The sequence below is a fragment of the Oncorhynchus keta genome, chromosome 10, assembly GCF_023373465.1.
Source record: "Oncorhynchus keta strain PuntledgeMale-10-30-2019 chromosome 10, Oket_V2, whole genome shotgun sequence".
Taxonomy (NCBI): Eukaryota; Metazoa; Chordata; class Actinopteri; order Salmoniformes; family Salmonidae; genus Oncorhynchus; species Oncorhynchus keta.
In genome coordinates this window covers 39,597,569-39,622,349 of record NC_068430.1, presented here as the reverse complement: position 1 = coordinate 39,622,349, position 24,781 = coordinate 39,597,569, and the positions used below count along the sequence as shown (strand labels likewise).

Genomic DNA, 24,781 nt, shown 5'->3' with positions numbered 1-24,781 from the left:
CGCAACCATTGGTTGATGCATGCAACATCTGAGCAGGGAACGCAACCAAACATGGTCATTGCTAGGAGGGAAATTAACTTCAAAAGTCCCCCCTCCCCCTGTTCCTAACCTTAACCTAATTATCCTAACCTACTGCGTAACATTCAACGAAAAGTCCAATCTGAGGTTAATTTGACAAAAGATGGATCCCTTCTAGCCTGGACCATAAAACCTGGCCATATACCCTGCGACAACGAGTGAACACAGGAATGCGCTCAGAACGAACTCCGAAGCGAGTTGAGAAGAATGCCTGTGGTACTCCCACTTCTACGTGATCCAATCCGCGACGATGAGCGGTTTCAAGGCGCCCCCAAAATCCTCAGAAGAGCAAAAACAAAGCGTCATCCAATATACTAAAACAATCATTTATTAATCAGACATATACACATTGTTCATTTGGACCAAGATAAGTAATTATTTGACCAACATATTTTCAGTTTTCGTATAGTGGATTATGATCATTCAAGGTTGTTTATCAGTATTAAGGGGAACTTGAAACCGCACCCTGCCCCATTTCCTCGGTTGTTTTGCTTTTTTCGCCTGGAATCTCCATGTTGGAGTATTAGCGAGGTCTTTCCTAGTGTTAGCTAGCTATCAGAGGGGACCGCAGCGTTACACTAATACACTTCATGTTGAACGCACACTGCCTAGCTTGAACTAGGAAAGATAGCGGAAGCTATAATTGATACGAGAAAAACCAAGAAGCTGTTTTTATTGGAATATTTTCGGATACCAAACGCAACGGGTTGGTAAACGTGATTGCTAACCAGCTAGCTGAATGTTGAAAGTACCTGCAAATTGGGGTAACGGATTGGACTTTGAGGGGCTGTGCATTTGTTAGATGGAAAGTTCTATTATCACTCAAGTGCAGAAAGAAGATAGTCAACTGCCGTTCAAAACAGGTAAGTCCTCGTGTTTATCCGCTCAGTGAGATCACTTTCGCAATGTATAATATTGTTTGTTGAAGCGGAAGAACCCAGCCAACTGTCGCGCGAGCTAACTGGTAGGCGCTGCTAGCATGCTAATAGCTACACGCCAATCATTGGCTTGCGCCCGTCTAATTCACGAATTTCAGGTTTGAGTGAGTTTTGTCATGTGAACAAGTTATTGGTAAATGTGTTTGACATTACATGTACGACAGTAAGATATTCCAAATGCTGGTTGTACTGAATCAGATTTGCCACTGTGTGGGTGTCCATTTTACATTCAGCATGCGAGTCAAATAGTAGAACGTAACTCGTTAGTTCGTTACGGGTAGCTAAACGACCATCTCGCAGACGATAGCGTCAGTCAGGTATAGGGAACCTCTGGATAAAGTTATTTTAACAGCAAACTAACTAGCGAACTACGTTGTTGGAAAAACAATCGATTGTAGCCTATATTGTGAACCACGTAGTAAAGAACTATATACATTTATTTTTTAGTACTTTCAATTACGTTTGACATTGTTTCACGGCTTTTCAATTGAGACAGACAAGTGGTGAAAGTTTAGAAGTTACTAGATGTCTGGAGTATGCCTGGTCAGCTTATTTTTCCAGACAGTAACAGACTTCTTTTGTTTGCAATTTGTCATATCGGCTTGTATACATTCATTTGTTTGGCTCGGATGTAGCTACTTTAAACCTATGGTCTGTAATCCAATTATATCTGGCAAAGTAGATGCTCTTTTAATAAAACAGAAAAACATTGGTAAAATTGTCTACTTAAATATACTTAAATACCTAAGCATTACAGAAAGTCAACATAAGATATGTTTAATGCCACAGGCGACAAAGATGGTTACAATGTATGTATGTTGAGCATGTTTGTGCACGTTTCAGATGTCACCCCTAACCAGTACCCTACCCACATGTAAAAATGTGACCAACAGGCTTGATTCGGTCTTATGTAGCAAAATTTGAAATAGTTTTTAAAATATTGAGTAGAGTAGACACGGAGCTAGAAAACGGTATATCATACACTACAGTTGAGGAACAATGAATAATGCATTCTGCTTTGAAAGTTGATGAATTTGTAACCTCACTTTTGTGAAAATGGCCTTTGAATGTTTTGATACACCTACCTACTGGAGAACTCTTCTTGGTCTCATTCAGCATGGTTCACACCCTCTAAAGCCTAATCCCACCCATCTCTTTAAGGATTCACATGAGGCCATGTACTGAACAACCAAAGATTTCAAGACTAAAGGCTGGTTTATGCTATGGGTGTGTTTGTAAATGTAATCTGGACTGCCAGAGTGCGCTCTGGTCATTCGTAAACTCAGCGTTGTCAGATTGTCTGTTTGTAAATTCAGAGCGTTTCGCTCTAGGAGCGTTCAGGGTGCATACTGGACGCTCTGGCCGAGGAGTAGGATTGATCTGAGCATTCTCACTTAACAGCTGTCAAGCACCCAAGCTAACATAGGCTAGCTTGCTAGCTACTTCCAGACACAAATGAGAGAACAGTTCACTAACCATTTTACTTGCCCTAGCAGTGATAGTTGGGCTGTTTTTATCTTATTCCGGGTGTTGGTTACTGCAACTGTGCTGCTGGCAACAATTTTAATTACGCTTTTTGCCAACGTTTCCTGACACCGGCCATATTCTATGGGTGTTGTGTGTTTGAAAAGTTATTCTGCGCTCTGGAACACCCAGACGAGAGTGCTCTGAAATCAGAGTGGATAGCCAGAGCAAATTTACCAGCTCCGCCTATCGACAGTTGTTGCAGTGACATAATGAAATTCTATTGATATGGTTACTTGCATAGTAGTTAAGTCTTTTGTTTAGACATGTAGGTAGCTAGCTAAACAATTAACCATAATCGCAATTTATAACATTACTACCCTCCAGGTAGCTAACCAACCAGGTTCAATGTTAGCTAGCTAACTTTAGGCTATAACAACACTGGAAGTGACTCTGAGATATGAGTAATATAACTACACACAGATCATACACATAACAATAGCTTGTGAGCCAACCAGCTAACATTAGCTAGCTACTAACAGTGCACTTTAACTTGAAATTAAAACAACTTTCTGACAAAATTAGAAATGTGTAATGTGAAAATGTAGCTCGCGAGACTGTCTTACCCAAATACATGGGTTGACGCTTCTCCCTCTGTCACGGATGACATGGTTGCCCTTAGTTTGAAGATGTAATACGGAGACTGGTGTTTTATGCAACAGCCTTCGGTGTGTTCTCTTTTCTACTGTCTGCATATTTGCTAGAATTTTTTCCATCTCCTTAGCTATCATATTCTAGTGCCACTGATTTCAAAACCCATTCTTCCAGAAAGTGGAGAGCAACACTTATGTAGTTCTGCTATGTGATATCTTTCATAAAAGCTACGTTCGAAATGATTACCTACACATACTGACCAGCTCATTTTATAGACAAGAAGCGTGCTACATGGCAGACCAATCCAAACTCATCTCGGCATGTTCAGCCCACTCATTATCTCAGTCAATCATGGCTAGCGGGAAGGTTGCAGACTTTTCCTTTGGCTAAACCAACTAAGTTCGTAATTTAACAATTGTATTCATATTTACAGATGGGATGCAAGTTTAATATTAAGGCACACAAACCTTCACATGTTCCAGAAGCCATTTCTGCCCAAAAAATGCATTTTGATTTAAAAAATAATGTTTGCGTTCAAATGGCTCTCCTGTGAAGTAGTGACACGCGACATACACTAAGTTTCCTGAAACGAGTCGCTTATGGTAATAGGATGTTGCAGCTCATATGAAGGCACTATGTGTTGTTTATGCTCCTTCTCTGATCAGGATTAACCCCGGTCAAACTAGAACCGTGATGGGACTATGGGACTCCCAATCACTGCTGGGTTGTGATACAGCCTGGAATTAAACCAGGGTCTGTAGTGACGCCTCTAGCACTGAGATGCAGTGCCTAAGACCGCTGCGCCACTCGGGAGCCCAGATGGGAGACTCGATATTTGTTTTTCAGATTGACTTGAGCTGCGGTGGGTAGGTGTTATTTATTGCACGTCAACTGTCCTTTGTTGTCCAGCACAGGTAGGCCTACATCATGTCTGACAGGCAAACAGGAAGCAGTTTATTGTTTTTCAGCAATGTAGGCTAGAGGTAGACCGATTATGATTTTTCAACTAGATGCCGATTTATTGGAGGACCAAAAAAGCTGATACCGATTAATCTGCCAATTTTGGGGATTTTTATTTGTAATAATGACAATTACAACACTCGACAGATGTGGCAGGACTTGTAAACTATCACAGATTACAAAGGGAAACCCAGCAGTGAGCTGCCCAGCGACCTTCCAGATGAGCTAAAGGCCTTCCGTGGGGGAAAATAAGAAAGAAATCTATCGGAATATCTGCATATTCGTCTGTTTCAGCACCAATTGGTTGATCAAAAAAATATTCTGATTTTATAGATTATTTTGTTTTCGGAAGTATTTATGAGTCATGAACAGGTTGGAGAGCCTTTATGCACAAAATAAAGTGATTTCATTCAGAAAATTGCCACATTCAGTTCTTCAACCCATGGTAATGTATGGTTAGTGTAAATATAATTATAATAGGCTATAACCTCATCTATTGCTTGCATTAATCATGGAATTGTGTGATGACACTGCCAATTATTGTGTTATGCGTCGCTTTCAAACGGTTACGTCTTGGTCTGTGCTCCGCTACGTATCCGTTTAATTAGCATACATGTCTTATATCTGTTACTACTGACCCTAAGCACCAACCACACGGCTTTGACGGCGTTTACAGAGGAAGCAAATGAAGGTAAATTGAATGTTAATGTAGGTTATACCACCTGAAGGGAACTAACAGTAAATTGGCATTTGAATGAGTTTATTATGCCCACTGACGGCCGACAATGATAGTGGCTAATATTTAACGTGATTGAAATAGGAAACCGAAAAGTCGGGGTAGCCTATAATTTTTTATTATTTAAAAAAAACATTTTTTTACCTTTATTTATCCAGGCAAGTCAGTTAAGAACATATTCTTATTTTCAATGACGGCCTGGGAACACGGCCTGGGAACAGTGGGTTAACTGCCTGTTCAGGGGCAGAACGACAGATTTGTACCTTGTCAGCTCGCAACCTTCCGGTTACTAGTCCAACGCTCTAACCACTATGCTACCCTGCCGCCCCGAGAGTGCCCATCCCTGCAAGTACACATTTAAATTCTGCATAATGAGACAGCATTTCATAAACTTGGGGAAAGTTGATATGCTACAGTTTGCTGCCATTATGACTGGTTTCACATTTGTCTCCAGCAATTATACGATAAAATAGATCTAAATCAAGTGTGATTTCTATTTACAATTCTGTTAATCAAACAGATCTTCTCTAGACCTTATTCATGGTTTCCTCATGTGTAAAAGCGGTGTAATTATTAGGTAACTAAGTCAAGGTCAGAATATGGAATATCTGTAGACACACCTCCGCAACACCTTCATTTGTTCAAACTCCACCCCAAATAAATAGCGGATGAATAGCATGCTATTGTCATGTCAAGTTCAGAATATGCATAGAGTAAAAAGTGCATAAAAAGGGAATTGCATTCCATTTACTCACGTTTATCTCTGGTTGGAATTCCCCACATACTACCCCAACAGACCCACAGATGACATGTTCTCTATTGCACTCCACACTGCCCTCACCCACCTCTTTAAGGAATACCTAGGATAGGATAAGTAATCCTTCTCACCCCCCCCTCCCCTTTTAAGATTTAGATGCACTATTGTAAAGTGACTGTTCCACTGGATGTCATAAGATGAATGCACCAATTTGTAAGTCGCTCTGGATAAGAGCGTCTGCTAAATGACTTAAATGTTAAATGCTTAAATGGACAAAAGGAATACCTATGTAAGAATGCTGTTCATTGACTACAGCTCAGCATTCAAAACCATAGTCCGCTCAGGACCCTGGGACTGAACGCCTCCCTTAACTGGATCCTGTACATTCTGACTGGCCACCCCCAGGCGGTGAGAGAATAACACATCTGCCACGCTCCTCATCAATACGGGTCCTTTAGGGTGTGTGCGTAGTCCCCTCTTGTACTCCCTGTTCAACCATGAATGTGTGGCCTCGCACGACTCCACCACCATCAAGCTTGCTGACGACACAACGGTGGGAGGACTGATCGACGTTGAGGTCATCAGAGACCTAGCAGTGTGGTACCTGGACAACAACCTCTCCCTCACGGTCAGTATTGAAAATAAGATGATCGTGGACTACAGGTAACAGGGGCGAGTACATCCAATCCACATCTTTTGGGCTGTAAATGAAGCGGGTCGGGAGCTTCATGTTCCCCAGTGTCCACATCACTTACAGATTAAAGGTCCTGAGCAAGTTGGATGACATTTGGAATGAAACCAGTTCAAAGTAGGGTGACTCAAGTATGGAAAATGACTGTAGCTGAATCATTGATAAAGTTTGATCATAAAGTTACTGGTCCCCTCCCGTGTCAAACACTTGGATTCAGGAGGCAGGCACTACCAAGGATTTACTTCATGCTTTATGTAACATCGCATAAAGCTGAGGATTATATACACCAATAGTAGCGTCTTGAATATGTACCGCCTTAACCGTCATTACATGTGCGCCTATGCCATGCTTTGGCCTTGTTTACAAACTACTAGTAGCTAGCTCAAGCAGAATGTGTAGACAATCACAGACTACAAAAAAACAACAGCTATGTCACGGACAAGCTAAACACTTTTTTTTTTTGCCCGCTTTGAAGATCACACAGTGCCACTGACCCGGCCAGCTACCAAGGACTGTGGGCTTTCCTCCTCCGTGGCCGACTTGAGTGAGACATTTAAACGTGTTAACCCTCGCAAGGCTGTCGGCACAGACGGCATCCCTAGCCACGTCCTCAGAGCATGCGCAGACCAGCTGGCTGGTGTGTTTATGGACATATTCAATCTCTCCCTATCCCAGTCTGCTGTCCCCACATTCTTCAAGATGGCCACCAGTGTTCCTGTACCCAATAATGCAAAGGTAACTGAACTAAATGACTATTGCACTGTCATCATGAATGTCTTTGAGACTAGTCAAGGATCATATCACCTCAACCCTACCTGATAACCTAGACCCACTCCAATTTGTTTGCTGCCCCAATAGGTCCACTGACGATGCAATCACCATCACACTGTACACTGCGCTATCCCATCTGGACAAGAGGAATACCTATGTAAGAATGCTGTTCATTGACTATAGCTTAGCATTCAACACCATAGTACCCTCCAAGCTCATCATTAAGCTCGAGGCACTGGGTCTGAACCCTGCCCTGTGCAATTGGGTCCTGGACTTCCTTACGGGCAGTCCCCCAGGTGGTGAAGGTAGGACCCCACAAGGGTACGTGCTCAGCCCTCTCCTGTACTCCCTGTTCACCCATGACTGCGTGGTTATGCACGCCTCCAACTCAATCATAAAGTTTGCAGATGACACAACAGTATTAGGCTTGATTACCAACAATGACGAGACAGCCTACAGGGAAGAGGTGAGTGCTCTGGGAGTGTGGTGTCAGGTAAATAACCTCTCACGCAACGTCAGCAAAACACAGGAGATGAGCACCCCCCCCTATCCACATCGACGGGACAGCAGTGGAGAAGGTGGAAAGTTAAGTTCCTCGGCATACACATCACGGACAAACTGAAATGGTACACCCACTCAGTGTGGTGAAGAAGGCCTCTTCAAGCTCAGGGGGCTGAAGAAATGTGGCTTGTCCCCGAAAACCCTCACACACTTTTACAAATGCGCAATTGAGAGCATCCTGTTGGGCTGTATCACAGCCTCGTACGGCAACTGCACCGCCCTCAACTGCAAGGCTCACCAGAGGGTGGTGCGGTCTGCACAACGCATCAACAAGGGCAAACTACCTGCCCCCAACAGCACCCGACGTCACAGGAAGGCCAAAAATATCAAGTACAACCACCTGAGCTACGGCCTGTTCACCCCTCTATCATCCGGAAGGCGAGGTTAGTACAGGTGCATCAAAGCAGGGACCGAGAGAGTGAAAAGCCGCTTCTATCTCAAGGCCATCAGACTGTTAAACAACCATCACTAACATAGAGGCTGCTGCCTACCTATAGACTTGAAATCATTGGCCACTTTAATGTTTACATGTCTTGGATTACTCATCACATATGTGTATATACTCTATTCTATACTATCTACTGTATTGTAGTCTTTGCCGCTCTGACTTTCCTTGTCCATATATTTATATATTCTTAATTCCTTTTCAAAAACGTTACAAGCTACATAGACGGCTCCTGAATCTCCTCTTCAACGAGGTCATCCTTGATCCAGCGCCATGTGTGGGGAAGCTGTGTGAGCTGTCCATCCCAGGACCCCTGTCTGCTCAGTGTGAGAGGCCTGATAAGGAGGCCATAGCTGCATTTTCCTTCCGCTACAGTCTTGGGTGACTGAAGTCAAGTGGATGATGGAAGCAGGGTACATGAGTGCTCCTCTCTCACTCCCCTCCCCATCAATCTCTGTAGTTGGTTGTAATGCACTTTTACATGAAATATCACATTTTGTTACTTAGTATTTTTTTCATTGGATGGGAGATGAGTGCTACAAATTGTACAAATCAATGTGTGCTACACACTGTAGGGCAGCCAGGTGCCTATATTAGGCTTATGCGTGAAATGTCTCGTCATTATTTCTCAACTTTTTTTTCTAATAAGTGTTCATGTTGATTAATGTTTTGGCTATGCTGGCGAGTTGTAAGTTATCAAATAAATGGCTGATCAATGTGTACAATTCTGAACATATTGTCATTTATAATGCTAATGCAGATGCCCCGATAATTTGTCTAGTACACTTATTGTATGCTGTTTTCATGTACATTCCCTTATGTCTAAGCTTCAAAGGTGAATTCTTGTGAAATGTATCAGTGAACTATTCTGTAATTGGTTACAAAGCAATAGAAATGCAATCGTGTAATTCCTTTTTGTCTGATATCCAACAGTCCACGATCAACTCTGTTGACCATGAGAGCATTTTGCTGAGAGAATGGTTTGAGACATACTATTTAGGCTTGGAATGACATGTGCCCCATTGTTTACCTTGTTACATGGCAATGACCTCAAGGGCAAGCTCATGAATATAAGCTCCCCACCCACTCAGCTTGTTCTTTCAGGCATCCTGATAGTTGGAGATGAGAGAGAGCGTAAAGTTGGAGCGTAGAGTTGGAGAGAGAGAGCGTAAATAAATGTAGTGGGTGATGTTTTGGTGCTTAAACTCTCGGGGATTTGTAGGACAGTAGCGTCCCACCTCGCCAACAGCCAGTGAAAGTGCAGGGCGCCAAATTCAGAACAACAATCTCAATTAACATTCCTCAAGCATACAAGTATTTTACACCATTTTAAATATCAAATTCTCATTAATCCAGCCACAGTGTCTGATTTAAAAAATGTTTTACAGCGAATGCACCACAAACGATTATGTTAGGTCACCACCAACACAGGAAAAACACAGCCATTTTTCCAGCCAAAGAGTGTCACAAAAGCACACATATAGGTAGAATTAATCATTAACTTTTTATGATCTTCATCAGATGACACTCAGGACTTCATGTTACACAATACATGTATGTCTTGTTCGATAAAGTGCATATATAAAAAAATCTCATTTTACATTGGCGCGTTACGTTCAGTAGTTCTAAAACATGCGGTGATTGTGCAGAGAGCCACATCTATTTACAGAAATACTCATAAATGTTGATGAAAATACAACTGTTATACATGGAATTAGAGCGATACTTCTCCTTAATGCAACCGCTGTGTCAGATTTTTAAAAAACTTTAAGCAAAAAGCTAAATCTGACTGACTACAGCTTTCAGACAAAGCAGCCAAAAAGATATCTGCCATATTGGGTGATTGACATTAGTCAGAAATAGCATTATAAATATTCACTTACCTTTGATCTTCATCAGAATGCACTCCCAGAAATCGCAGTTCCACAAATGTTTGTTTTGTTCGATAATGCCCAATTATGTCCAAATAGCTTCTTTTGTTAGGCCGTTTGGTAAACAAATCCAAAAGTGCGTTCAGGTCCAGCCAAACTCCGGACAAAAAGTTCCTTTAAAGCCCGTAGAAACTTGTCAAACTATATGTATAGAATCAATCTTTAGGATGTTTTTATCATAAATCTTCAATAATGTTCCAACTGGAGAATTCCTATTCAGAGTCTGCTTCAGCGTCTGTGGCAATCTGCCAGACACCTGGCTCATTCCTCTCTCATTCGGTCCCACTTCACAGTAGAATCCTGAAACAAAGTTCTAAAGATTGTTGACATCTAGTGGAAGCCTTAGTGAAGTGCAACAACCAATATCCCACTGTATCTGCAATAGGGGCTGAGTTTTTTAAAAACTACAAGCCTTAGATTTCCCACTTCCTGGTTGGATTTTTCTCAGGTTTTCACCTGCCATATGAGTTGTGTTATACTCAGACACCATTGAAACAGTTTTAGAAACATCAGTGTTTTCTATCCAATACTACTAATAATATGCATATATTAGCATCTGGGACAGAGTAGCAGGCAGTTTACTCTGGACACCTTATTCATCCAAGCTACTCAATACTACCCCCCTGTCACCAGGAAGTTAAGGCTATTATTACTTGGGAAATAGTATGACTGTGTGTGACCTTTAACGTGGTCCACACACACCCAAAATGTTATGGAGAGGGCATCCCTCTCGGGGAGGCTGAAAAGATTCAGCATTGGCCCTCAGATCCTCACAGTTCTACAGCTGAACCTTTGAGAGCATCTTGACTGGCTGCATCACTGCTTGGGACGGGAACCCAACCTCAAGGGGTTACAAAGGGTGGTGAGTACGGCCCAGTACATCACTGGGGCCAGAGATCCCTGCCATCCAGGACCTCTATACCAGGCAGTGTCAGAGGAAGACCCCCCCAAAAAAACTTTTTTTTAAACTTGTTGGAAAGATGCCACGTTGAAAGTCACTGAGCTCTTCATGGAGATTGCATGGCGGTGTGCTCGATTTTATACACCTGTCAGCAATGGGTGTGGCTGAAATAGCTGAATCCACTCATTTGAAGGGGTGGCCATATACTTTTGTGTGTATCTATATATATCCTACCGCTTTCACATAATAAATTAGCCTTATTTAGCTATGAAGGATGGGTTATGCATAAGCTAACTTTTAGCTTCTGTCTGTTGTGCAATATCCCCATGTACTCCACTGTCCTCTCATTAAAAAATGTTTTTAACTCTTTGATTCCCAGCGCTGGTTTTTGCTCTAGCATGCACTGTCAAGTGTGGGACCTTTATTTCGACAGGTATGTGTGCCTTTACAAACCATGTCCAATCAATTGAATTTACCATAGGTGATTTTATTTTATTAGGATCTCTTTCAGTCGTCAATAATTTAAATACAATGACATTTTCACATATAACACACTAACACACAGTCAAAATACTCTGATATATTGACCAGATAAATACTCTGTCTAAAAGATAGATTGATTATTTGTCTACCATAGTCCAGCACAACTTTTCCTATGTGTTATATTTAAATGGTTTTAAAGTATTGTTTGAATTTATATATTGAAAGGTTTCTGGTTTGCTCAGATAAATTATTAAATTTCTTTATTGCTCTAAATTGAAATGTTATTTTTTCTGTCTGGATAACACATCGATGGTGGACAATCTATTATTAGTATTTACCGAATGTATGTCTCTTACCAACTGAATACTGTTGTGAATAGAGTTTGACCGTTTTTTCAATTATCTTGTTGATTGATGACCAACCAAGAGCATTAAACATGACTACAACAGAAGATCCATATCTCCACCTTAAAACAATCCTTGCTGCTTTGTTCTGTACAATCTGCAGCCTCCTAATTTCACTTGCTGATGCATACAGAACAGTACTTCACCTGAATCTCAATTAATGCTTGGGTTATTTGCTTAAGAATCTTTCTCTGTAAATATTTAGCTATCCTTCTGATCATGCATGCAGTTTTTTATATTGTTATTTGAGACTACCTTGATAAGCAGTTGTCTAGCTGCACCCCTAGTAGTTTGATTTCTGCCTCTTCCTCAATTTGTACTCCCCCATACTTAATTTAATCCCATGCTGTGTTGGCCTTTTCCTGGGGGAACAGACCAATATAACCTTGGTTTTCTTGGTGTTCAAAACAAGTTTGTAACAGCAAACCCACTCCCTGATATTTCTCAGATCTACTTGTAGAGCTTGCTGTACCTGTTGAACTGATGTCTTACTGTATCAATTATAGTATCATCTAAAAATATAGTAGCTTGAGTTTCAGATAAGACATAAGGAAGGTCATTGGTATATATTAAGTAAAGAAGTGGCCCAAGGCAGCTGCCCTGCAGTATTCCACAGTTTAAAGCATGAGGGGAAGAAAAATAACCATTTGATATTGGTGGACTGTTTCCGATCAGTTAGATATGACTGTACCCAATTCAATGCTACCTTCTTAAAACCATAATGCAATAATTTGGTAAATTATTTAATGATCCACTAAATCAAACGCTACTCTAAAATCTAGAAATAGTACACCCACAAACCTGCCATTGTCCATAGCATTGAGCCACGGGTCAGTCATGTCATTGAGCCACTGGTCAGTCATGTCAACCAATGCAGTAGTAGTGGAATGGGTTTTGCGATAAGCTTGCTGATTTGACTGTAATCAGATCATTCTTTTCCATGTACTCCCATATTTGTCTACTCACAATACCCTCCAATATCTTACTGAATGAATGGAGTAGACTAATTGGTTGACTGTTGGCAGGAGTAAGTCGCTCTGGATAAGAGCGTCTGCTAAATGACTTAAATGTAAATGTAATGTAAATGAGTAATGGGTTCTTTGCTGTCTTTTGGGATAGGACCCAGTTTAGCATGCTTCCATACATTTGCAAACATCCCCAGTGACCAATTAAATGTGTGTTTTAGTGGAGCTGTAATCTGGGGAGCAGCAATCACGTTGTAGAAACATCTCAAGGATGATCAATGGAAACAGGATGTACCTGAGCTCAATTTCGAGTCTCATGGTAAAGGGTCTGAATACTTAATCTAAATAAGATATTTATGTTTTTGAATATATTTGCAAAAATTTCTGAACTTGTTTTCGCTTTGTTATTATGGGGTATTGTGTGTATAATTTTTTTTTTTAATCCATTTTAGAATAAGGCTCTAACTTGAAAAAGTAAACGGGTCTGAATACTTTCCGAATGCACTGTAACTGTTGAAAGTGAGGAAGGAGGAAGCAACAATAGAGAGAGAGTAATACGCACATCATTAGGGGAAATATTATAAAATATATGTATGCGTCAGCCTACTAAATGTAAAAATGTACATTTCTAAATTAAAATCAAATTTACTAGCTTATAAGTGTAGCGTTGTCGGACGCATGTCCTGTACCAGTATTGCATGTTCGTTTCCATCTTCATGGTTTGATCGAGATGCGTAATTCTACTTTAATACAGTACAGTAGACCTAATACAGTCCACACTCAAAACGATTAGCCTACTGTAGCTTGTTCCATTTATCTATGGGCTTTTATGGTTTTCTGTAGTGTGTAATGTGCTATCCATGTGCTGAATCACAGCACAATCTTTTTGGGCTCGGGCTCATGAAATGTCTTAAGCTCGTAAAATATCTTTACTGTATGGTTCAGTGTGCATCAGGCTTGAATTTTCATTCCTACAAAATTTGTAATCAAATCCAAACATATTTATATGCTTTAGAATGACACTTCTGGTTTTGGTCGGAAATACTGGGTTACCCAGGAGCAAAGTTATTTGTCCTCGGGATGGAACATTTTGTAAAATAACTGGAAAATATTCAACCCTACAACATGTTTCTTTCCAACATTAGTGCTGTTTTCCTAAAGTTAAATGCGCTTCGTGTTTTGTTTTCTTGCATGATACTAACGAGTGTTGAGATACTGGTAGCATCCTGACCCTACTTTTGACCAAGGCTCAGAGTCCACTACATAGAGAATAGGGTGCTTTTTGGGACTCAGACCAGTCAGTCAGTCAGTCAGTGGCTTTTTATACTTCCTCCTCTCGTGCCTCCCAGATGCCTGAGTGTGTAAATGGAGCCGACTCCCTCTGACCCTGTGAACTGAGCTCATGCAGAAATAGACCCACACAGAGAGCAGGATCGGTTTCCTGCCTGCTCTGATCTGTCAGCCCTGGTAAAGACAAGGGAGGGAGGCCTGAATGATATATTCTAGTGACAACAGGATTCTCCTCTAGAGAGCGATATGGAAGGTATATAATGGCAGTCGGAGATGAAGCCTAGTCCTGGAATAAAAAACAAGCCCAATCTCCGTTACTCCAGGACATGGCTTAATTGGTGTCTGGGAAACCGGCCTTAAGGGTATACTTAAGCGATAAGGCCCGAGGGAGTGTGATATATGGCCAATATACCATGGCTAATGGCTGTTTTTTATGCACAACGCAACACGGAGTGCCTGTATACAGCCCTTAGCTGTGGTATATTGGCAATATCCCACAAACAGTAGAGGGACCTTATTGCTATTTTAAACTGGTTATCAGTGTAGTTAGAGCAGTAAAAATACATATTTTGTCATACCCATGGTATACGGTATGATATACCATGGCTTTCAGCCAATCAGCATTCAGGGCTCGAACCACCCAGTTTATAATGGTTATCAGAGAGGGTGACATCATAAATGTTTGGTACCAATTAGGGTGTCAGTTATTGTAGGTCTACTTGTTATGGATGTTAGTTAGTGATTGAGATTGACTGGAAGACTCATGATTGCAAATGAAAGTAGTCCCGGCAAAGTCTGTTTAGGGGTAAGGGATTTAATTTTTGTGTCTTCTCTTTATCCCATATTAAAACACTCAGTAACTTATATTCTAGGTGTGGGTATACCCATATGGGTTTCACCTGCTGTGAGTTTATTTACATATTTGTTGATTTTGTTTTTGTTCCTTGTCTCCCTAGGCCAGGTGAACAAATCTTCCCCAAAGAAGCCTCGGAGCCGAAATATCTTCAAAGCGCTCTTCTGTTGCCTCCGAGCACAGGATGCCTCTCAGCCTCCACCCCCTGCCCAGGATACCTTACTTCCTCCTGAGGACAATGGGACGATCGCCAAGGTAACACAAACAGCCCCCACCCCCAGCAACTTCTGTCCAAGAGGCTATGGCATGTAGTGATGCAATTTACATCAGAATTGGTCTTAAAAAGTGGCAAACTCAATGAAATGTCATGTTAGATAAATCGGAGTGAATGGAGAATAAAGCCTAGATGGAGATTTTATAACTTCTCCCTGACAGATAAATTGGTCTTCATTCTCTACAATCTTATTTCCTCAGATTCAGTATTATTCTGTCTGTTTTCACACTGTTCAGTACTCTAGATAAACCATGTAATTACTATATTAAATGGCTAATTTGGCCTAATATGAATCACTATGGCTCTATTAATGTAATTTACCAACTATAGTAGATCCATACAGTACAACACTTGTATTTGGGTCAGTGGGTAAGCATAACTACATCCCAAATGGCACCCTGTTTTCTGTGTAGTGCACTACTTTTTACCAGGGCCCACAGGGTAGTTCACTTAGGTCTTCAGGATTTAATTGGGCCAAGATAATAGGGTGTAGATAAATATAATTAAATTATTCAAATGCCACAGTTGAAACTACCACGCTTCCCAGATCTTCCCCCTGTATTTATTTATTTATATTATAGGGTGTCCAAACAAAACGCAGATTTTGACCATGGGTAAAATGTTAATTGTATAGATAATCCTCTAAGAAAACCAATGGTCCAAACCTCATGTCTCTATCATAATCGGTTCAAAAGTTAGTTTTTGCCCTTGTAAGATGGACAAATAAATGGAGGCCAGAGAAAGAGTGGTCAGAAGTAAGGAAAATTGCACAGCATCATGTCAGCTAGGCTGGATGTGGTGCGAGAATGATTGAACTCGTCATCTTTCATCTCGACTCTGCAGGATATGAAACAATTTAGAGGTAAGAGAGATCCATTTTGAGACATGTAGTGTTTTCAACTGAGCTTACTGGAAGCTTTTTATTTTCAAAACCTTTTACATTTAATTAATCCCGTGCCATACTTATTTAGATTTTTGCAACCCACGAAAACAACAGGAAGACTACCATCACAACATGTAAAATCCACTAAAGGAACTCCGTGCGTATTATCGGATGTAATAGGTTACGAAACCTGACTTTTTGGATACTGTTAATGAAATGTTCGATAAATACTCCACTGAACGATTCAGAACATGAATAATCATATTTGTCGTGTTAAATGTATTTTATAACATAAGGAAGTGAAATTTCCTCTCACGTGTGTTTTCACCCACTCTGGGCATAGTGGGTGGACACCCTATATATTGATGACACTGGTTTAGTTAACATGTTGGTCAATGGGCTTTTTAAATATGAGCTGTTCAGACAAAGGCTAACCGTTTAAACTCTCCCCTGTGCTAACTAAGGCTACAACTTAAACTCTCCCTTGTCCTAACTAAGCCCAACACCTTAAACTCTCCCCTGTGTTAACTAAGGCTACAACTTAAACTCTCCCCTGTGCTAGCTAAGGCTAACCGCTTAAACTCTCCCCTGTCTTAACTAAGGCTAACACCTTAAACTCTTCCCTGTGCTAACTAAGCAGCCTCTTCGACTGATGATGCTTCAACTGTTTACCAAACACATTAGTCAGTAAAAACAAAAGCACATCTGTTATGTTTGACTTTATAACATAGATTAACACAACCGTGTGGACCTCACTGTTCTTCTGTTAAAAGTGTTTAGAGAGAGAGCGTGGATAGGTTTAGAATAGATAGGCAGGCTACTTGTAGGCAGCAGCACATTTAGACCAAAGAGGAAAATATTTTGGTTGCAGAAATTAAGCTACTTTTCTCCCAACGCTAGGCTGTATTAGGCCTGTCCTCAAGCCAATAAAATACTTTGTTGCTGATATGTAGCCTAATGCTGTTTTTTTTTCTACTAGGCACAGTTCAGAACTGTCATGGATATAGGCCTAGAATAGATGTTTGTGTTGAGCCCTGTTGGTGGGTTTGGGATGGATGAGTGGGAGACTCTAGAACCTAGTTAATGGTCTTTCATCTCTCTGATTAGCTTGCTCTACTTCAAAACCTTCTCTACCAGTTTCAAGTACGTAAAGGACAATATCACTGTGGTTTTTGTGGAAGTTAGAACTATACTGAATGGGGTTAAATTAAACTGTCAAATTGGGGATGATGCTCAGGCAAATGTTTGTTATGACAGTTTTTTGTTATTTTGATCCATTATCGTCAGACATGTTATACACAGCTGTTAAATCCTATTGTATTTGGGATGGAAAAGGAAATTAATTCAGTTTTGCAAGACAGTGTATTGTGCAATAGGATACATGTCTTCAATTTTGATTGTAGATGGGTAATTTTTCGGAAACTCACATTGAACGTGATTCCTGTATAGAATTGTACCAGAGTCCCAGGTTATTAGATGATGGATTCCCTCTGGAATCTGTCGTCAAGTGTGGGGTGTGATGGGTATTCAGGTACTGCAGAGGGTCTGAGATTTGTATTTATTTTATTATTGTTATTTCAATGTTTTTATGAATATTGCTAACCGAATAAACACATGTTTAATTACATACTTAGAGTAGAATACAGGATAATGTCATCTTTCTAATAATGCCCACATTATTTCTCAACTCCTAATATTGAGCATGTTACACTCATTGAAGCCAATTAGACTCACAGGAGTATCTGCTTTGTAAAAGCACCCGTGAATAGGCTACCAGTGCGGCACACAGCTGGTAAGCTTTGCCAACACATTGCTTACCTTTTGTTTTACCAGCTAAACAGCTGCTTTTAGTGAAAATGTTTTTGGAGTTGCCCTTCTAGCAAATAGGCTATGTTAGAGTTTCTACTTCCTCTTCCAATTATAATGTGGGGAGATCAAAATAATGAAAAACTATTCAGTCTATTAATTTTAAAATGTTAATTACTTCTCCTTGCCATTCACCTGATAAGACAAGAAAAACTGTTTTGCTAACGTATGATGTCCCTGACATGCCGGTTTGCCTGGGAGAGGGTCCCTGGGCAAGAAAAGGTTCAACACAGGGAAATGTGTAACCTGGTGGCCAAACATGTTACTACAGTGCACTCTGAATATAAGAATCCTAGATATAACAATTAACCACTTACAGTAGTTTTAAACGGTGGGACGGAAGTATTTCTAAACTATAATCAACAATGGCCACTTACTTTACTGGGAATTATGTGATTTTTATAGCCAATGCGATTCTTACAAGGCTGGTGCACTGTAATGTGAAAAAGAGAGTAGGATGAGTGCAACATGTAGTGGTGCAGGCTGGGAAATGTGTTTCCTTTTTGACCTCCCCACCTCTACCCTGCTTCTACCCTCCTACTCCTCTCCCTACCATTCTCCCTGTCCCGCCCCTTTCAGGTCCCAGAGACCAGTCTACTGCCAGAGGTAACCCCTGAGGATGAGGGCAAGATCTGTGTGGTCATTGACCTGGACGAAACGCTGGTGCACAGCTCATTCAAGGTAACACACACACTTAATAAGAAATGGTGCTTATAGAAAACCTTGACCTATTATCTCACCACATATGAAGAATTCCGAGAGATGTTGTTTTGATCCTGTGTAAGCCAGGGCAGATGATCATGCAGTATATACAGTTGAAGTCGGAAGTTTACATACACTTAGGTTGGAGTCATTAAAACTCGTTTTTCAACCACTCCACAAATTACTTGAAAGCAAACTATAGTTTTGGCAAGTCGGTTAGGATATCTACTTTGTGCATGACAGAAGTAATGTTTCGAATGATTGTTTACAGACAGATTATTTCACTTATAATTCACTGTATCATAATTCCAGTGGGTCAGAAATGTAAATACACTAAATTGACTGTGCCTTTAAACAGCTTGGAAAATTCCAGAAAATGATGTCATGGCTTTAGAAGCTTCTGATAGGCTAATTGACATTGTTTGAGTCAATTGGAGGTGTACCTGTGGATGTATTTCAAGGCCTACCTTCAAACTCAGTGCCTCTGCTTGACATCATGGGAAAATCAAAATAAATCAGCCAAGACCTCAGAAAAAAAATTGTTGACCTCCACAAGTCTGGTTCATCCCTGGGAGCAATTTCCAAATGCCTGAAGGTACCACGTTCATCTGTACAAACAATAGTATGCAAGGATAAACACCATGGGACCACACAGCCGTCGTACCGCTCAGGAAGGGGATGTTTTCTGTCTCCTAGAGATGAACAGACTTTGGTGCGAAAAGTGCAAATCAATCCCAGAACAACAGCAAAGGACCTTGTGAAGATGCTGGAGGAAACCGATACAAAAGTATCTATATCCACAGTAAAACGAATCCTACATCGACATAACCTGAAAGGCCGCTCAGAAAGGAAGAAGCTACTGCTCCAAAACCGCCATAAAAAAGACAGACTACGGTTTGCAACTGCACATGGGGACAAAGATTGTACTTTTTGGAGAAATGTCCTCTGGTCTGATGAAATAAAAATAGAACTGTTTAGCCATAGTGACCATCGTTATGTTTGGAGGAAAAAGGGAGAGGCTTGCAAGCCGAAGAACACCATCCCAACCGTGAAGCATGGGGGTGGCAGCATCATTTTGTGGGGTGCTTTGCTGCAGGAGGGACTGGTGCACTTCACAAAATAGATGGCATCATGAGGTAGGAAAATTATGTGGATATATTGAAGCAACATCTCAAGACATCAGTCAGGAAGTTAAAGCTTGGTCGCAAATGGGTCTTCCAAATGGACAATGACCCCAAGAATACTTCCAAAGCTGTGGCAAAATGTATTAAGGACAACAAAGTAAAGGTTTTAGAGTGGCCATCACAAAGCCCTGACCTCAATCCTATTGAAAATGTGTGGGCAGAACTGAAAAAACGTGTGCGAGCAAGGAGGCCAACAAACCTGACTAAGTTACACCAGCTCTGTCAGGAGGAATGGGCCAAAATTCACCCAACTTATTGTGGGAAGCTTGTGGAAGGCTACCCAAAACATTTGACCCAAGTTAAACAATTGAAAGGCAATGCTACCAAACACTAATTGAGTGTATGTAAACCTCTGACCCACGGGGAATGTGATGAACGGAATAAAAGCTTAAATAATTCTCTCTACTATTATTCTGACATTTCACATTCTTAAAATAAAGTGGTGATCATAACTGACCTAAGACATGGACTTTTTACTAGGATTAAATGTCAAGAATTGTGAAAAACTGAGTTTTAATGTATTTGGCTATGGTGTATGTAAACTTCCAACTTCAACTGTAACTCTTACTTCACTTGTTTGCAACAACAGATTGTAATCTCGTGGCTCAGTTGATAGAGCATTGCGCTTGCAACGCCGGGGTTGTGTGTTCGATTCCCACGGGGGGCCTGTACAAAAATGTGTGTTCTCACTGCTAGTGATGCACCGATATGACATTTTTGGCCGATACCGGTATCCAATATTTTCCTTGCCAAAAAAACAATGCAGATAACCGATATTTAAACTTTTAGCAGCCTTTTAAGCATTCTAGTACAGTTAAATAGTTAGACCGCTGTGTCCATGTGTGTGTTAAGGCACTGCATCTCAGTGCAAGAGGCGTCACTACAGTCCCTAGGCTGCATCACATGGTAAGTCCTTGCATCCATAACTGTTTTGTCCGGTCCGTCATTGTAAAAAATGATTTGGTCTTAAAACTCTTACAGCTACCCCCCTACTTTTTTCAATTTCCGCCTGAAGACATACCCAAATCTAACTGCCCGTAGCTCAGGCCCAGAACCAAGGATATGCATATTATTGGTTTCATTTGAAAGAAAACACTCTGAAGTTAGTGTAAATGTGAGTTGAATGTAGGAGAATATAACACAATAGATCTGGTTTAGATAATACAATGAAAAAAACATGTTTTTTTATTTATTTATTGTTGTATCATCTTTAAAATGAACAAGACAAAACAAACATTCAGATAGGATGATGGGGACAATTTCAGTGAAAAACATAAGAGGGCAACAGTACTTTTGCAAAGTTTCAGAATGATAACTTCCAAAATGAGTGTGCTACATGACATTTATCATGAAGTCACTCAGGTGTCCCACACAAGTAGCCCAAATGTACCCAAGTGGCCAAATTGGTGAAGTTATACATTTTGAATGGAATAACTATATACTAAATACCAAAATTCTATTCTAACACCCCCCACCCCCCCTCCCAAAATGGAGGGAAAAATTTGGAAAAATATATATATATACATTTACAAAATAACACTTTCAATATTTGGAAGACCCTCAGTCCTCTACACAATATTGTGCTGCTGATGCCAGGTGCCATAGCAGTCTCTTTCTGCTGTAAAGCAGAGGGTCACCAAGCATGTGGTGCAGGTGATGGGGGCCTTCATTTTGCAAAGAACACAGCGACACCTCTATGCTGTGCCCTTTTGGCCCTGAGGCACATCCATGCCTGCAGAAATAAATTTGGGCAGATGAACACCACTTGTGGCAGGAGCTGGATGAACCAGCTTCAGTGGGGGATGGACACCTTGGCACTGGGGGCTCCCATTCGGAGTCAGTGTCACTGAAAGAAAATGTTCAGTAAGAATAGTTTCACATATGAGCCCTGTATCAACAGGTATAATAAAATATATATATATATATATATGAGTACAGGGAACATAAGGTTGAATATATTATTATAGACCTGTAAGATCTACTGTCTATTTTATATTATGACATTTCAGCTAGATCTACTGTCTTTACTATATTACAACAGACCAGCTGTATCTACTGTCTCCATTTCACTTTGGCCACTGTTGTGGGCCTGCCCTCCCCTCAACAGCCTCAAATAGGCTATTTCATGTGGGGGTGGGGTGGGGTGGAGCGGCAGACACGCATCTCGGTCATGCTCCCTCTAATCCACAATATGTATATATACACACACAAACATAGGCTATGGGTCAAAAACATACATACAAACATACCCCCACTCACAATGTATAGCCAATGTGTACTTTACACATTTCATTACATTTTTATATATTGCTACTAAAATTTTAAAAAATCACACAATATTTTATATTAATTTCAAACAACGGCATTAGCATGAGAAGAACTTACCAGTCCAAAACGATGTCCTCTCTGTTCAAAAAATATTCCTCCATTTGGGAATCAAAGCTATGAATCGTCCTCCAACAATCTCTGTCTCACTTTCCCGATCAATTTCTTCTAAAATTGTGTGTACATCTGTATATCTAGACTTAGACTTAGCTTTCCCTGACTTAGTCGCCATACTGATTGATATATAAAAAGCTGAAGATGCGCTTTACCAAAAAAGTGCGTAACATACGCTCCTTCCAGTATGAATCTTCAATGGCGAGAGTTTACTACATGGGTTGGTCTTCCAACACATAACCATTATATATTGCCGTTTACCTCGGCTCATTGGCTATCTACCCAGCTAGATTTCAAGATGATCCGTGGTCATTGGGTTAAAAAACAGTCAATCAACGAAACAGCGGTCATATCATTGGTGCACAATGATGTCATTACGATTTGTCTTCAAATCGGTTTCTTTCAGTCAATACGTCCAGCGAAAGGACCTATCAAGTTTGGTTGTGTTACAAACAAACCCGTTGATTGCAATGAAACCAAACATGACTGGAAAAGTCACGTTCTGTGTGTGTATTTACATCGAATGTGTCGTCGAAAATTGAATGAGACGGAATTCACAACACAAGCGGTTCACAAAATGTTTTGTGTTAGGCTATAAAAATGGATTTTATCAAACAAAAGACCATTCATTGTGTAACAATGAGCATTGGGATTGCAAACAGAGGAAGATCGTCAAAGGTAAACAATTTATTTTATTGTAATTTGTGATTTTGTTACGCCTGTGCTGGTTGAAATATTTTTTTTATGGGGCACTATCCTCAAGATAATCGCATTGTATTCTTTCGCAGTAAATCCTTTTTTAAATCTGACAACGCAGTTGGATTAGCAAGACTCTAGGCTTTCGAAACATGTGAGACACTTGTACTTTCATGAATGTTTAATATGACTATTTATGTAGCGATCACCGTATGTTGTCGAATTTAATCCCGCTAACGGGTTCGGTGCGCAGAGAGGTTCAGTAGCTGGCTAGCGATCATTTTCATGAACTGAAGTTCCATTTCAATAGGCGAACAACAAGTGGCAACCTTGCTAAAACGTACTCATAAGGTTTCCTAAATCATTGCTAAGAATAATAAATATGACTGCAGTTTCGGCTGGTCATTGTTTTCAGGCTGGTTGTATTGGTGCTAGCTAGGTACCAAGCTAAAGCTAGCCACCCTATAAGTTGCTTTGGAACAAATTATGCTTTATTACCAACTCAGTATTGTAAACACATCGTTTGTGTCCTTGTTTGTAGACATCGTTCGTGTCCTTGTTTGCTTGTTTGTAGACTTTTTTTGTACAGCTTAGACAGTGCTACTATCTTTTTTGACACGCAAAGACCCAAACGGCGTTCCATAGTGTGTATGTCGTGAAGCTAATAGTGACGCTATTACTGTGTAATTCCGGTAGGGCAACATCTAAAAAATAGCACACTTGGTAGTGTGTACCCGTGCTCGACCAGTCGGCGAAAGCCAACATCACCCTCGACAGAGAACGGTTGATTGTCAAGGGCAATGAATTCCATTATCTTAGCTTTAATGGATTTCACCTTTGAGTTGTCTCGCTGAAATGTTCTTGCTCTTTCAAATGACTGCTCAACTTGTTGACTGCTCGATCCACACAGCAGACATTCTGTGTGCTAGGTTAGGAATGCTGTGTTGCACGTGGAGCGCAAAATTTGATGTTGCATTATTACGTCATGTACCTACGTTATATAGGTTTGCACGGTAGCTTTGACATAGGTTTTTAACATCGGCGTTAAACTAGACATCGGCCGATACCGATGTTGGCATTTTTGGCTAATATCGTCCGATTCCGATATGTTCACCAATATATCGTGCATCCCTACTCACTACTGTAAGTTGCTCTGTATAAGAGTGTCTGCTAAATGACTAAAATGTAATAATTTGATTTAGTCCTCTTGTTTGTGGTCGTCTCACTTGTAGATCCCCCTGTTAGTCTGTGTGTCATATGTAGTAATGGACAGCTGTTAGCTGGATCAGGTAGCTCATTACACTGGCTGGGAGAGTGAAAGAGGAGATGATGATGCTGTAAACACATTCATCAACAAAACATTGGTCACTGGCAAACAGACCACTGTTGTACATATCCCCCTTAGTTTACATGTTTCTCTTGATAGGGCCTGATTTCAACTGCTTTTGGTGGGGAGGATGTTTTTTTTTTTTTTTTCCCTCATTTAAAACTTGACTATGATTTTAAATGTGTTTTATAAGACTATCATCTCTGTTAGCCGGGAATTAAAATCTAGTGTTAGTTGGTCGGCTGTGTAATTTAACTTTTGTGTTTTACTTGTTAGAAATTAAGAGTTCTGACAAAAACGAAGTCTCCACCCTCACAAAAGGAAACTTTCAGTCAAAGCCCCTCCTCTCCCGGGCGGTGTGGGCGCACACACAAAGCACTCAAGGGGAATCTGCTCAGATCTCACGCATCTCATTCAGTCCTGGCAGATTCTCTCGGCCTACACGCAGAATCTGCTCACGGGAGATGACAGAATATCTCATCTTTGTGGTTAATGTATACTTTTGTATTTTGAGTGTCACTGCAACTG

General features: G+C 40.6%; 1 protein-coding gene across 1 annotated transcript in view; it reads left to right on the top strand.

Annotated features, from left to right (window-relative positions):
* Positions 1-252: 252 nt before the first annotated feature.
* Positions 253-24,781, top strand: part of LOC118388689 (carboxy-terminal domain RNA polymerase II polypeptide A small phosphatase 2-like) — a 30,762-nt gene continuing 6,233 nt past the window's right edge. The window contains exons 1-3 of the mRNA XM_035778043.2: positions 253-941; positions 14,986-15,137; positions 18,485-18,586. Coding sequence (XP_035633936.1) covers positions 881-941; positions 14,986-15,137; positions 18,485-18,586 — 315 coding nt within the window. The 5' untranslated portion in view covers positions 253-880. The remainder of the gene's footprint in view (positions 942-14,985; positions 15,138-18,484; positions 18,587-24,781) is intronic.